At 45.7% G+C, this 14,933-nt stretch overlaps 1 protein-coding gene across 1 annotated transcript in view; it reads right to left on the reverse strand.

Moving 5' to 3' along the window:
• Window positions 1-14,933, reverse strand: part of LOC102507671 (antigen WC1.1) — a 99,558-nt gene that overhangs the window by 72,884 nt on the left and 11,741 nt on the right. Inside the window, exons 5-15 of the mRNA XM_032472903.1 lie at window positions 13,270-13,362; window positions 12,876-13,190; window positions 11,574-11,888; window positions 5,068-5,109; window positions 4,662-4,976; window positions 4,371-4,403; window positions 3,637-3,774; window positions 3,130-3,222; window positions 2,767-2,850; window positions 2,099-2,245; window positions 828-971 (exon numbers count right to left, since the gene is read on the reverse strand). Of these exons, the coding sequence (XP_032328794.1) occupies window positions 828-971; window positions 2,099-2,245; window positions 2,767-2,850; window positions 3,130-3,222; window positions 3,637-3,774; window positions 4,371-4,403; window positions 4,662-4,976; window positions 5,068-5,109; window positions 11,574-11,888; window positions 12,876-13,190; window positions 13,270-13,362 (1,719 nt within the window). The remainder of the gene's footprint in view (window positions 1-827; window positions 972-2,098; window positions 2,246-2,766; window positions 2,851-3,129; window positions 3,223-3,636; window positions 3,775-4,370; window positions 4,404-4,661; window positions 4,977-5,067; window positions 5,110-11,573; window positions 11,889-12,875; window positions 13,191-13,269; window positions 13,363-14,933) is intronic.

A 14,933-nucleotide genomic window follows, 5' to 3' on the forward strand; every position in this document is an offset into this window, starting at 1 on the left:
TCTTACTTTGTGGTTGGCTTTATTCCTTTCATAACTCTGTAAGTCTAAAAAGCTAAAGCTCTAAACTGTTCTTAGAAACAACGAACAGTACGTATACGTAAATTTTAAGTTTTATCTCTCAATGAGTTGCTCTTCATAGAATAAACGTTGTTTACCCAACAAATGAATCAGTAAAATTTTAAAAAAGTAAAAATAAACATATTTTGACTGCAAATAACTCTGCAATCAAAATCGATAATAACAAATAAACCTGGAATGATTTATGGACTGTGGCTGACCAGACAATGGAACTTAACAGCATAAGTCTTCTACCAACATGACTAACAAAGTGTAAAAACTGATAAACCCCAAATGAAAATGGCTTCTTTTAATCTAAATTGTAGGACCTACATGGTTAGACTCATATAATCATTGGCATTAGTGCCTGATAATGTAAGTGCTCACGAGCACACATGAATGGTCAGGACTAGGTATTTTTCATGAGTTCATTTTATTAGGGTAAGGGTGTGAGTGTGGACCAAGTTTAGAGTCCTTGTCTGAGTAAGACAGACGCAGAGCATTTCAGAGCCTGGACAGAGTCATGCCTTCATTGGCCTTTTGGGGAGGTGAGAAAACAGGTCAGTTCACTCACCTTCTATTTCCTTTGAGGACCAATCCTCTAAGACCACTTGACAAGAAACGTTAAATTATCAACAGGGGGAAAAGTACTTTATTCAGAATACATACTCTGAGCAGTTTCCCTATAATGCAATGATCAGTCAACACTGCTCTACTGAAATACAGGCAGTTAGAATGTCGGAGCCCTCATCTCATATTAACACAGCATCATGGGAAAGCCACGCTGGGTGTTCCAGGGACACTCAGTTCAACGTCATCATACGCAGGGTCCCCCTTTTCCCACTGATCCAGCCAGGGGCTCTCTTCTCCTTTCCCAGGATCAGCTGCCTCTCTAGGAAAGTTGAGAGAAGAGTCTGAAACAGCAAAGAGAAGTTTGATTAGAACTGTGACAAAGGGACACTGGGCTATGCCCTGGGGCAGAAGCAGGTCAAGTAAGTGGTGATGACATAAGATCCCTTGGGACCCAGTTTATTCAGAGAGGCTCAAACTATTTCATATTCACTACAGGAAGGAAATATCAGGGCTCTCCTATCAGGATCCAGCCTATGTGGGCTGCGGCCTCAGCTTAGCTGGGAATGCCTGAATCCCAGGAGAACGATGGTCAAACACAGGAGCTGTGGGAAGGCCTGCTTCCTGGCTTACACATTCAGCAAGCAGAAGGCCCAGGAACGATGAGACACATAAAACGGAATCTGAAATTTTCTTATTTCCCAACTAACAGGTCTGAAGTCATAATGAGAGGGAGACAGAAGTCTAGAAAAATGTCAGTTCCGCAATGAAAATCCAAATCTGCTCTTAGATGCCTTCACCTGTGTTTGCAAATGCCCACAAATACAGTCATAATGTGCATCTACCGTTGTCCTCTCCCCAAGAAACACATGGGCCCTCAGATGGAGAAATACTCTGTTCTGGAGAATGAGTGCCTTCTCCTGACCACTGACATGTCTGGAGCTGATTCGCCCTTAGCTGTCACAAATTCTAAGTCTATGATCCACCACCATGTCTTTACTGTTTAAGGCCTCCATACAGCATAGACGTTGTGCAGAGTAGTGCTAAAGTGTTCACAGTGCATCTTAAATGATCAAAATCCCTCACAAATCCCAATTCTGCAATATGCTTTCTAAATCTCTAACTACGTTGCATGTATGACACAGCACAGAGAAGTTATCAAAACAGTTATTCCCCTTTATTAATTTGTTAAGATTCCTCAATTAATCTGCAAGTCATAAGTCAGGCACATCAAGGATAAAGTGACAAATTTAGGCCACTCATTATGGAGACATAAACACCAAGAATAAAGACGGCTTCCTCCACCCAAGGAGCCTGACGGCATTACAGAGAGGCGTATGTTCGAGGTGATGCTATCAAACATAGGACCTCATGCAAATTTGCAGTCTCCAGGAAGGATGGGCATTGACGAGCTCAGATTCACCCTTTCCCAGACACAGAGCAAAGACTACAGATCAGCTAACCCACTCACCTGTCTGCGAGGCCCTCATCCCAGTCTCCTCCTCTGGGGGCACCTCCCCCTCGCGCATCCGAGAGGCAGGGGGAGCCTCAGGCAGTGGTACCTCTTCAGCATCATCATAACCCTCACTAGGGGCCTTGGTCCTCTGATCCGGGGGCTCTAAGGGCAGACAAGGGGGTCAAGGGAAACCAACATAAATGGGTTGTCCTGGGAAACACCTGAAATCTCTTCTGAACCAGAGTTTCTGAGCAGCTCAATGGAGGCACAAGTCACTCCTTGTCTCAAGATGCTTTCTAAGGCCATATTTTATTTTGATGTGCCCATGAAACAAAAAATTATACCATTCTCTGAATATTTCTTATTAAAACTACAGATCTCAAAGAAATTCTTATGCCAATGAGTGATACTAAAATCTTTTGATGAATTATGCTTTCATGATGTCATTTTTTAAACCAGCATGTGCATGCTGTGAGTGAGTGAGGGTGATTCTGGACACAGAGAGCCCAGCCCCAACATGAGGCATCGCAGGACAGCCACAGAAGGGGGGAGCATGGACCCCTCAGGAGACAAGATTTCCCACCAATCCAAGTCAGAGGAAGCCTGTTCCCACTAGATGTCATCTTTGTGAGGGAACGTCACCCGCCCCCTCTACCCAGCCAAGGCACATCCACCTCTACTACCTGGGGGGGATTTATGGTCACTGTCCTCTGCACCATCCCCGATGTAATAGGGCAGTTGAGACACTGAGCCATCTGACAGGAACCCTAATGTGGAGAAAAACATCACAAAGAACAGAACAATTCTTCCTACACCCATAGGACCACTGCTAACGCTGAGGAGAAATGCTGGGGCCGTCATGGCACCCACAGGTTTGGGGAGGCTGTGAGTCACAGGGGCTCTGAGAGGCCCGTCCTGTGACATTTGGAGGGGCTGCCTCTGTGAGCCTGGGGCAGATGTGGGGACTGTGGGTGCTGAGAAGATGGGTCACAGCCAGTGGGTGGCTGACAACCAAGGGTCCCGGGAGGGCAAACAGAGACACACACCTGAGCTGCGCAGCAGATCCTCCTTCGGTCTTGCAAGGTAATCAATCTCCTCATACACAGCCTCGTAGACAGCGCCTTTGACCCTGGATAAGGCTGAGAAAACCACCAGCAGGTCAGACATGACTCCCCAGACGCCCTGAACCAACAGGCTAGTCCTTCATCTTCCCGTCGAGCACACATGCAGAGACCCTCAGGGCTGCCAGCACCTCTGTGTATCTCGCACCTCACACACCATGCACGTCTGCACCTTCTGCCCTCCCCTGGACCTGGATCCAGCTCAGCCTCCACTCTTTCTTATCTCACATAAAAGCCATGACTTATGAGTGTCCACACCTCAGTCCTAAGAACCTGTGTATTCAGCCCTTAGGGTCTCACATGGAGCAGAAGGAGTTTTGCAGACAAGTAGGGGTAAGAACAGAGACCTTGCCCAATTTTCCCCTTGTCTCACCTGACCCCGCTTCCCGCCTCCACACACTTTCCATGTTGCCCTGTACCCACTGCACCCACCTCTGCGCTCCACTCTCCATCTGAGCAGCTGAGTCACCAGGATGACGAGGACCAGGAAGAGGAGGGCGCCCAGGATGAGGCAGAGGATCCCAGGCAGGGAGAAGATGCCAGGGATCGGATTGGAGCGTGGCCTGGTCCCTAAGGAGGAAAAAGAAAGAGCGTTTGGAGAAGGACATCGCACAAAGGACCTTCCGAGCCCAGCGTTTCCAGAGAGCTCCGCACAGTCAAGTCCCAGCCTCAGACGTAACCAGACTGACTGTGACTCGGCTCTCCCAGGTCTTATCCTGAGATAATTCAACTCCACTCCTGCTGGTGTGGCCCAAGGGAGAGCTGCAGATGATCAGGGAGCTTCCCTCTGAGACAGCCTCTGACCACGAGGCTCACAGTTAACTTCTCTCCTTGGGCTTCACGAGACCAGTGCATCACACAAGTCTTGGGACTGGCATCTTACTTTTGAAGAGCAACAGTCACAGGAAAGTAACAAAACCTTGGATTCTGCAGCACAAGAACCAGCCTCCCTTGGCCCATGGAGACATGAGAAACTTTCTGGCACCGTGAACCAAGGGAACGGGAGTTTCCCAAAGAAAGTGCCCTGCTTCCTCCCCACCAGCCAGAGGTTCCTCAGGATCTGTCCTCTCCTAGGTGGCTGATTCCGGCAGAGACCACAGAACAGGTCCCAGGAATCGGAATGTTCTCCCCCCCCCCGCCCCGCCCCGGGGACTGTGGCACCGTACCTGCTGTAGCGGGGGGCAAAGCTGTCCTTTCGCCTGGAGAGAAAAAGAGGGGTTTGGAGCCCAGGGACTCGACAGAATGCAGGGCAGCCCACGTTTCCTTCCTGAGCCTTGAAATCACCCCTCAGTTACCACAACATCCATGTTGCTTCCCCCCAGCCCCCCTGTCCTACATCCAGAGCTACAGCATCAGGATGCTTTATGGACACAATCTCCACATCCTACCCCAGCCCAGCTCATTGCCCCGTTGCTGCCCCTGCTCAACCGGAGCAGAACCCACGCTGCTCCACTCACCAGAGCACCTCACCCCTGCATCCTCCTCGTGCTTGCAGTCGTTCTGCCCCCAGGGCTCCGCAGCACAGGCCCACAGGGAGGGCTCGCTGCCCCTGCACTGCACCTCATCCAGCCAGATGCTCCCGTTCCCAGGGCCAAACGCTGCACTTCCCAGGGCTTCCAGGGCGTGGCCACAGCCCAGCTGCTGACACACCACCTCGGCCTCTGCCAGGCTCCAGGAGTCATCACACACTGTGCCCCAGGAGCCGCTGTGCCAAACCTCCACGCGCCCTGAGCACTGGGTGCCTCCTCCCCGGAGTTGGAGCTTCTCTTTGTCTGAAAGGACAGCAGCCCCTCCTGTTACTGCCCGTGGTGGGGAGGCAGGAGCCCCTGGGAGCCACAGGGGCAGTGGGGGAGGCTGACGTACCTGTGCAGGGGGCAGCAGTTGGACAGCTCTTGGGTCTACTTCCTGCAGAAGCAAACAATGGGAAGCACTGAATCAGGGACAGCTGGGGGTGCTCTCGTCCCCGAAGAAGATTATCCAGCGTCCTTGGCTCAGTTCAAAGGATGAGTCAAAACACAGGCTTCATCGTCTACTGGGTTGAGACGTTCCCTGGATCTTATCACCAGCTGAAATGACTTTATCTGTTCACCTGTTTATCACTCTCCACACCCTCAACAAACATAAACACAGACATCTACACAAACTCACACAAACCCCTAAATGCAAGCCCCCCTCGAAGAAAGACCTCATACTTGTTCACCTTGTGTGTCTGCTGTTAGGACCGTGCCCTGCACTGCGTACGCACTCATTCAAGTATGTGTGGGGAACCTTCTCTAAGTTCTGCGATAGGGGCTTGAGGCTTACTGAGTGAACGAATAGAGAAATAACATCCAGTGGCATGTAATTCCTTTAAATTCTTGCTCATCAGTAAGGTAATAAAGGAAATACAAATTAATATTAATGGTTTGAGGTAACAGAGAAGAGATATTTTAAAAAATAATGAGTCCAGAATCACAGATTAATTTGTAATCAATAATACATTTATACATTTTAGAGGGAAATTATATAACAGACTCAAAATTTTTCTTACCTGTTTTTTAGTATGACATATGGGCAGGCAAAGAGATTACTACAGGGAGAGGACACTTTTTTTAAAGAAGGAAACTATAGTTTATCTTTTTTTTAAGGAAAGATAGATAAGTTGACCAATAGCTAGGGAGTGTCAGTGAGACTCAGCTAAACACACTGAGAAACACTGTGCTAAGAGGACACAGAGACGAAACATAGGACAAAGAAACTACATAAACGTATAGAAGATGAAGGAAATAGATATAAATTCAAAACAATGCAAGAACACAGACATATACACAGTATTTGCCATAAAATATCAGAATTGGCTTATCCTTTCCATATCGCCCCTTGAAACCTCCTCTGCCCGAAGCAGTGAGACATGTCCTGAAACCCTGGCAGGACCTGTTCTGGGGGCTTGTTCACTTTCAAGATTGGAGAACTCACTACCTCTCAATTCATCGTGTTTGACTTTAGGAAATTATCATCCACATAAGGTCTTAGAGTTTAATATCCTTCAGCCTTCCCCAGGAACCAGAAACAGGGATGAGGAAAGAGACGCAAGGAAGGGAGGGAGATTCTACCTTTGAAATATCTATTACCACCCTCCACCTCTGCTGCGGCTTTCGGACAACTCCCAGCATATCAGCCAGCGTAAACCTGAATGAGGTGTGTGTATGTGGGGGAGGGGTGGGAGAGAAGGAGGGAGAGAAGGAGGGAGACAGAGAGACAGAGGACAGGAAAAAAACATTGAATGAAGGGAAACCAGTGTGAAACTGCAAAAAAGGAAGGAATGAAAGGATGAAGGGAAGGAAGGAAGGGGGGAAGGAAAGAAGGGGGGAAGGAAGGAAGGAGGGAAGCAAGGAAGGAAGGAAGGAAGGAAGGAAGGAGAAAGAAACCAGCAGCAAAGCACTTGTCATCCTTATGTCCACCTTCAAGTGTCTCAGGATGAGACTTGTGGGCTATTGTAAACTTATTGGTCTTAGCATCTCTATATTGTTTGGCTTTAGTTAATAGTCAAGTTATTGAGAAGTCCCAGCATTTTCTATCTAGATATGAAGACAACTGGAAATGATTTGTCCTAGAAAGTAATTTGACAATATCTATGAAAATTTGCTTGTGTTTGTATCTATGCATATGTGTACATGGACATGTGCCTGTGTGTGTCTGTGTGTGTGTGTGTATATATATCCTTTGATCTAATAATATCAACATTTGCAGTAATCCTAAGCAGTAAACTCAATGGTGTATAGCGATACATGTACAAAAATCCTTACTAGAAAATTATTTGTAGAGGGAGGAATGTTAAAAGAAATCATATTGCCAATAAATGGGCAAACGGTCATATGAAGTGGTACCAACCTCTCATGAATTAAATATTAAGCCATTGCTTTACAAATGAGTTAGCAGTACCTGGAGGAATATCCATGAGAGTTAAGTGATAAAAAGGGAATTGAACAATAATGTGTATAACTCCAATCCTGTAAAAATAAAGGATAATACATGTTCAACATAAACTCTTTTATGGGCATATAAGTTTATATATGTTTATATGATGGTGGAGGAATTTGAAGAATAGAATATATCAGTCCATTCATCTTGATTGCATCAGGAGGATATGAGTGGACAAGAGGTCATGAGATGTGATTCATTTATCTTTTTATGTTTTATATGTCTTCTCTACTTACAGTAAGTTAGGAATGTCTTTGTAATTTAGGTGAAAGAGAAAGGACCTAGTCTCTCTTTAAGCATAAAACAAACTATTGGAAAGGACACAAATCCCCCAGTGCCAAACATGGCACAAGTCTACCAGGAGGAAGTCTGCCCTCTTCAGGGAAGAGACACAGAGACAGACAAAAGGGGACATAAGGGCTGGCCATCCCTTCATGCCCCCAGTCTTCTTTCATCTGGCAGTATTGTCCTTTTCCTTGGGGATCATCACAGGGGTGACATTTCCTTAGGCTACTTGTACCAAGGGTGAGCCCAGACCTGCTACCTTCTATCCTCCATCCATCATCAGGGTCCTGCCTCTGGAGCAGCTCTGGCAAGTCTCCTCCCTCTTCTGTGGGAAAGTCCTTCAAAGCCTGAGGTCAATAATCCGTCTATACCTACTCAGGAATTCATGCTAACTGGTCTGATTATAGACTCCCTCTGACACAGTTTCCAGTTGTTTTGCACTTGGACACAATGCACTTAGACGATGAAATGTGCTAGCATCCCTTTTAAAGGAGGTTCACCCTACGGTGCATCAATGAATTGATCAACCCGGTAATAAAATAAACTTACTCCCAGCATTGGCTACAACACTCCAGCACTTTACTTTTCATTCTTTGCCCTTCATTACTTCTCAAAGAAGATGTGTGTATTTTTCACTGTTACCTTATTTTTTATACTTTTATTTTTGATTTTCAACCCCACTCTTAAAAGTGTTCTCATTAGGACATTCAATGACAAACAATAAGCTGCATCTACTGGGCACTTTTCAGTTCTGATTTACTTACTGCCACAGTAGAACTTAACACGTATGACCACACCGTTTCCTTGAAAATGTTTTTGAAGCTAACATCCAAATACAGCATTGCCTGGGTTAGTTCTCTGCCGCTCTTCACTGGACTCCCTGCCAGTTCATAGACTGTACTACCTAGCTTTCAAACATTAGTGTTCATTGGATTCTGTCTTAAAGGGTTTATTTTTACAATGATCTCATGTATCCCTATCTAAACACCTCTATGATAACTCCCAAATTTATCTCTCCCAACTGGATTTCCTTTCAAAACTCAAATGGCATAGATCTAAATGCCTAATGACATCTCCACTTAAGTGTCTCATCTAATTTGAATGTAATGTACCCAAAACTGAGTCCATGGGATTCTTCCCATGAGCTTCTGCATTTCCTGTATTAAGAACAGGCACTACCACCCTTCTAACAGTCACCCTTGACTCCTCCAAGATATCCCACGTCACCATTATACAATCTGAATTTCCCCTGCAATAATCCTTTATTTTTCCTGTACTCGAGAGATACTTTCTTAACGCAAAACTGCTTAATTTATCTTCCAGCCTAAAAACGTTTCAATTAGTTTTGATTCACACTCATGAAAATATATTTAGTTTGGACCACACAATCAAAATGGTTATTCATTCATTCAATGACTGTTTATTATCTACTGTAATGCCAGGTACTGTCCCTGCACTGGATATACACTGGTGAAAACCACAGTCAGTCAGTCAAAGTCCTTGAGGCCATGGTATTTTACAAAAAAATAAGACAAATGGATAATAAATATGAAAAAGGTCATTTCACATAGTAATAAACTATGAAAAGCATTAAAATGTGCTGTAAAATACAAATTAGTTTGGATAGAGGAATTGGAACCCTACAAGAGGGACTGAGAAAAGCAATCTGTGTGCTCAGGGATAACCACAGAGTGTCAGGAGTATGTCATAAAGAGGTTGGGGAGAGGTAACAGCAGTTAGGTGGATATAAGGGCCTCAGCAAGCAGATGATATTGAAAGTGACGAATGATGAGAAGTTGACAGGCAAGCAAAGCAGATCGAACAGCTGGTGTGAGGTCTTAAGATGGACACAGCAACTCTCTGGTAAGAGGATACTGAGGCGTTAAAGGATGGTGACACCTTCCCTTACTGCCCATTCTGCCTATTTCGTGGACACAAAGAAGGTCAATATGCACATCGACTGAAGGAAGAGTTAAGAGCAGAGGAGGACTGAGTGGTTGGTAGGGGACAGACATTGTAGGCTTCTGTCAACCAGTAGAAAAAATCAGAATTTGATCTTGAGTTGAGTAGGAAGCTGCTGGGGCTTATTGGCAAGAAACAGGATACAAAGTCATATTAAAAATCGCTCTCTACCTGACAGAGAAAGAATATATTATGGACGGGGAAGAATGGACCTACATGACTACCAGGAACTGTTGGAATAATCCAGACAGAGATTATCTTTCCCAGACCAAGATGATAGTGAACATAGAAGGAACAGAAGGACTAAGGATATATTTGAAGATAGAGCCAACAGAACTTGCTGTTACATCGAAAGCAGAGTGTGAGGGAAGAGGAGAGATAAAGGTTCACTCCTATACATCGAGCTTACGGAACTGAGTAATAGTAGTGACATTAACTTTAATGGGGAGAATAATAGTGGAGGAAAAGTTAGGAGCAGATGTTGCTAAGGTAGAATCAACATTCTGTTCTGGACTACATCTGAGTGGTCTATTGATATTCAGCTGGAGATGTCAGGTAGCAATGGAATATATCAGTTTGGACAAAAGGGCAGACGTCAGCTGCAGAGGCGTATATCTGAGAGTTGTCAGTGTACACATATCGTTTAGGGCATGGGCCATAGGGAGGGAGTATAGGTAAAAACGAGTAAAGAGCCTGACTGAGAACGTCTAAGACATAAGGGCTGAGCACAGGAGGTGCAACCCAGTAAGAATAAAAACAACAAACAATGAGGTGGAGATTTCTCTCAGTTCTGTTTAAGGGTATCGAGTAACTACTAATGGTTCCAAGACTAAGACGTCGATGAAGAACCTGGTGAGCCTGGTGCTACAGCTGCTGGATGAGCTGCAGGTTGAGAAGAAACAGGAGAGGAATTGTTGAAATTCACCTCAGAACACGGAGCTCCCTACTCCAAGTCACAGTCCAGACAAAAGTGTGTGAAAAGAGAAACACACAGCCTCCAGTCGATACAAAAATCAGTGTTTTCAGGAGAAAAATCAGGTTTTTATCAGAACATAAAAGAGAAGGGATCACTGAGGCTAAATGGAATTTAAGGAACATGGGCTCCAAATTCCAGCAAACTCTGCAGAACACTGTGGTGAGTAAAATGAGGCAGACAATGAGGGCACGGTAGTGGAAGAAAAGCCCAGAGGATGAAGGTTCAGCCAAGGACACTGGGATTCTGAGGACGTCTTAGAAGAGATAAATTCAAGCAGGAAGGTATGGCGACTTGAGCCCATTGATCTCTGATGGGTTCTACATGATGTCCCAGCCAAGAGGATAAACAATATCCTCTTTAACGGGATGGTTTTCTTGGGTCCTGCCTCCCAGAGGTGTCTGGCTCTGCTCATCACTCCACGGGAATCCTGCAGCACAGCCTCTCACCTTCTTTCTGCTCTGGCCAGGATGTGATTTTCTCAGTACCCCTAAGACGCCACGTTTCCTCCCATATGAGGATTTACACTGACCATAAAGGTCTCTCCACTTTCTTCCTTTAAGAAACCCTTACTCATCCTTCAGTCTCTGCATGATTTCTTCTTTGCCCCAGTCACACACTTCCATAGCACTTTCTCATTCTTCACGGCTCTTGAAATTCCTGTCTGACGGGAGATTTCCGCACTGGATTGTAAGTGTCATGGAAACAGTGACTATATGTTCTCTCTTCTCTGTCCTCTAGCCTGGAATATAAACTTTTACCTACAACATACTCAATTGCAGTCTACCATCAAACTGCCTTGAGAGTTAGTCTAGCTGGTGTAGATGCAATTCAGAGTAAAACACCCAGCATTTATGAGACAGAGCGATTCTCTGCTCTGTCCCTACTTACGTTAAGGTATTGGGCATATCAATAACTAATCCTAGTTACTTAACAATTGCTTAGAAAGTCTGAGTATTATTTATGCTTCCCAAAGTTCAGCCCAATCTCCCTGGTATTTTTCAAATAAACTGCTGTCAGCCTAAGTTTTTTTTACTTTATCCTTTGAAACGATATGGATTAGATAATCTTTATCCACACTTCACTTCGTAGACAAAACTTAAAGTCATCACTTAGATTTGAAAATATAAAATCTCATTAGCAACATCTTACAAAAAATGGTGGGACATACAAACAGGCAGTAAGTCACCTGCACAGGAGACGTAAGCTTCTTCCTTTGGAGAACAGGAATTGTATTTCCAAGGGTCCGAAGGACACTCCCAGAGAGTGGTATCAGTTCTCCGACATTGGATTAAATCTACCCACCGGGGTCTAGAACCTTCCCTAAAAGCAACAGAAGGGTTCAGGGTTCCACTGTCCCCACAGCCAAGCTGGCTGCAGACGATGGACAAGGTGAAGTCATCCATGGGGCTGCGGCAGACACTGCCCCAGGTCCCGTTGTAGAAAACTTCCAGCCACCCGGCACACTCCTGGTCCTCGCTCACCATCCTCAGGGCCAGGAACTCTAAAATTGAAAGGGGAAACAGGGCACAGTTGACACTCCACTCAACGATCTGGGTGCTCCTCTCTCCCAGAAATTGTCAACACTCATCCCTGACCCTGCTGAGGAGATACTCAGTAGTTGACAAGACTGAAATTTGTCTCCCTTTTACCTGACTTTGTCCATTTGTGTCTGTCTCTCTATTTCTACCGCAATGATGTGATGGAAAATGAACTGAGCGGAACACTGAACTGGGCACCCTGCAGGGAGGGGGAGCTGAATCCCACTTCCTGAAAAACCCATGGAAGACTATGTGAAAGGGATGTGGATAGTAGGGAGGCAGGCAGAAGGGTGGACCCCCCAGAGACGTCCACATCCCAGTCCCTGAAACTTGTAAAAATTCTACCTTATCTGGCAAAAGGGATTTTACAGATATGATTAAATCAAGGACCATGGGATGGTCAGATTAAACTGGGATATTGTGGATTAACTACGTAAGCCCAGTCTAATCACACTCTTAGGCCTACTATCATTAAAGTGGAATCCTAACCCTGACTGTGATTAGAGAGAAATGAGACATGGAAGAAAGATCGGAGGGAGGCAAGGTTGTCTGTCTGAAGAAAAAGAGAAGGAGCTCTGAGCCAAGGAATTCATGCCGCCTTTAGAAACTAGAAAAGGCTGAGGAATTCTCCCCAGAGGCTCCAGGTAGAACGCAGCCCTGTGGCACCTTGACGTCAGCCCACCACGACCCCCGTCAGACTTCTAACCTGCACAAAGGTAAAATACTACATACACCCCTGATTTTTTTAACTACTCAGTCCGTGGTGTCATTACAATACCAGTAGGGTCTCCAGACCTTACTGGAGAGTAAAGACAGACTGGAAAGACAGGCGCCAGGGAAGGGGCTTCCTCCTCTCGCCCTGCCAGCAACTCCCCCTCAGGGCTCAGACCCCCGACCCCCAGGGCCCGCGCCCCCCCGGCCCCCCGCCTGCGGCCGAGCGCCGCGCAGACCTGAGCAGACGACCCCCGCGTCCTCCTTGTGCCTGCAGTCGTGCCGCCCCCAGCCCCGCGAAGGGCACCTCCACACGTGCGGCTCCTTCCCCGTGCAGTTCAGCTCGTCCAGCCAGATGGGCCCGGATCCCGCCCCGAAGCGAGCCAAGGGCGAGGCGTCCACGGCCTGTCCGCAGCCCAGCTGTCTGCACACCACGTGGGCATCGGTCAGGTCCCAGCCGTCATCACAGATGGTGCCCCAGGAGCCCTGGTGGAGGATCTCCACTCTGCCTGCGCAGCGGCCGCCCCCGTCCGCCAGGCGGAGCCGCCTGCTGTCTGCGGGGAGAGGCTCGTGCCAGTGGGGGGGGCCTTTACACAGGGGAGGGCAGGGGTTCTAGGCCTGCGGGACCCCCACCTGAGCAGTTGGCCGGGCTCCCCTCTGAGGCTGCAGAGCCTCCTGGTTCAGACACGGAGTCGTTGCACTGGGGCAGCACCTGGGTCTGGTTTCCTGCAGGAACAGCAATGATCAGCGGGTTGAAGAACAGGAGATTGAATTAAACCAAATAATGACGTGCTGATCAGGTCTGAGATGAAAGCTATAACATAGCAGTAATGTTACCCTATAGAGGTCACCTTCTCTATGGAGCGTTCTGCTTTTGACGATGCCAGAATTTCTGTTTTAAGCCAAGTATTTCACGAAGAGTGAGTTTACAAAACCGAGGAAGTATCAATATTTGGGGCGGTGCTGTAGAGCTCCTAAGGCAGTGAGAGTATTTGGGTCCATGCTCTCAGATGTGAAAGGCAGAGGTGAGCCACCTCTTCTGAGGCCTTTGTCAATTGAAATGTAAAAGGCGAGTCTCTGAGAAGCTCATCAGAGATTCTGCAGACTCACAGAGCTCGGGGAGCACAAAGCATAATTCGGGGTCCAGCAAAGAGGAGGAGCCCTGTTAACCGGAACACTTGCACCACAGAAGGAAGAGTGAACCAGACATAGACTGTTCCTCTCAGGGACGGGTGCCCGGCTCCAACTACTTCACTTTCTTTTAAATGAGGTGATCAACCCCCTAAATCAGGTGCCGGGGGGGCAGCAAAAGAAGATCCTGTGTGAAGAAGTTCTACAATTTTTCATCTACAATGTGTGTCAATCAAAAATACCAGCTATTAAAAAAGTTTCTCCCGTATAGCACAGGGAACTATGTTCAATGTCGTGTAATAACCTTTAATGAAAAAAATATGAAAACGAATATATGTATGTATGTGCACGATGGGACACTGTGCTGTACACCAGAAATTGACTCATTGTAATTGACTGCACTTCAATAAAAAAAGTTAAAAAAAAAAGTAACCATAAAAAAACAAAATGCAAATTAAATCTGACCCATAGACAGGAGAACAATAATAGATATAATTATAGAAATCAATCAAATATAAGGCAAAGACACAGAAAAAAATCACTTAAGCCTCATTTTTCTGAAAAGACATAAAATTCATCATTTCAAAGCATGATCAACAAGGGGGAAAAGAAAAGAGAGGGAGGGTATAGCTCAGTGGTAGAGCGCTTGCGTAGCATGAACGAGGTCCTGGGTTCAATCCACAGTATTTCCAGAATAAAAATAAATAATAAAGAAATAAATAAAACCCTAATTACCCCTCCAAAAATGAAGAAAAGAAACAAAAAAATCTATTCCTACAAAACGTATACACATTAAAAACATGTTAACAGTATATTATGAATAATCTTTTGTCAGTGCTTTTGGGTTTTTTTTTTCCCAACATATGTTTAAATTTGATACGTTTATATATTATAATATTATTACCAGTGTAGCTTTGGCTAACACCTCTGTCACATCACATAATTATCCTTTCTTTTTTACAATGAGAACATTTAAGAGCTAGTCTCTTAGACATTTTGAAGTTTATAATTCAGTATTGTTGACTACAATCACTATTCTGTACCTTAGATCACCAGAATCTATTCATCTGCTAATTCCGTACCCTCTAACAAATCCTTATTCCCACACCTCCCAGTCCATGGTGACCATCATTTTACTCTCTGTTTTTACTAGTAAGGCTTTTTAA

This window comes from Camelus ferus, chromosome 34 (assembly GCF_009834535.1).
Source record: "Camelus ferus isolate YT-003-E chromosome 34, BCGSAC_Cfer_1.0, whole genome shotgun sequence".
Classification (NCBI taxonomy): Eukaryota; Metazoa; Chordata; class Mammalia; order Artiodactyla; family Camelidae; genus Camelus; species Camelus ferus.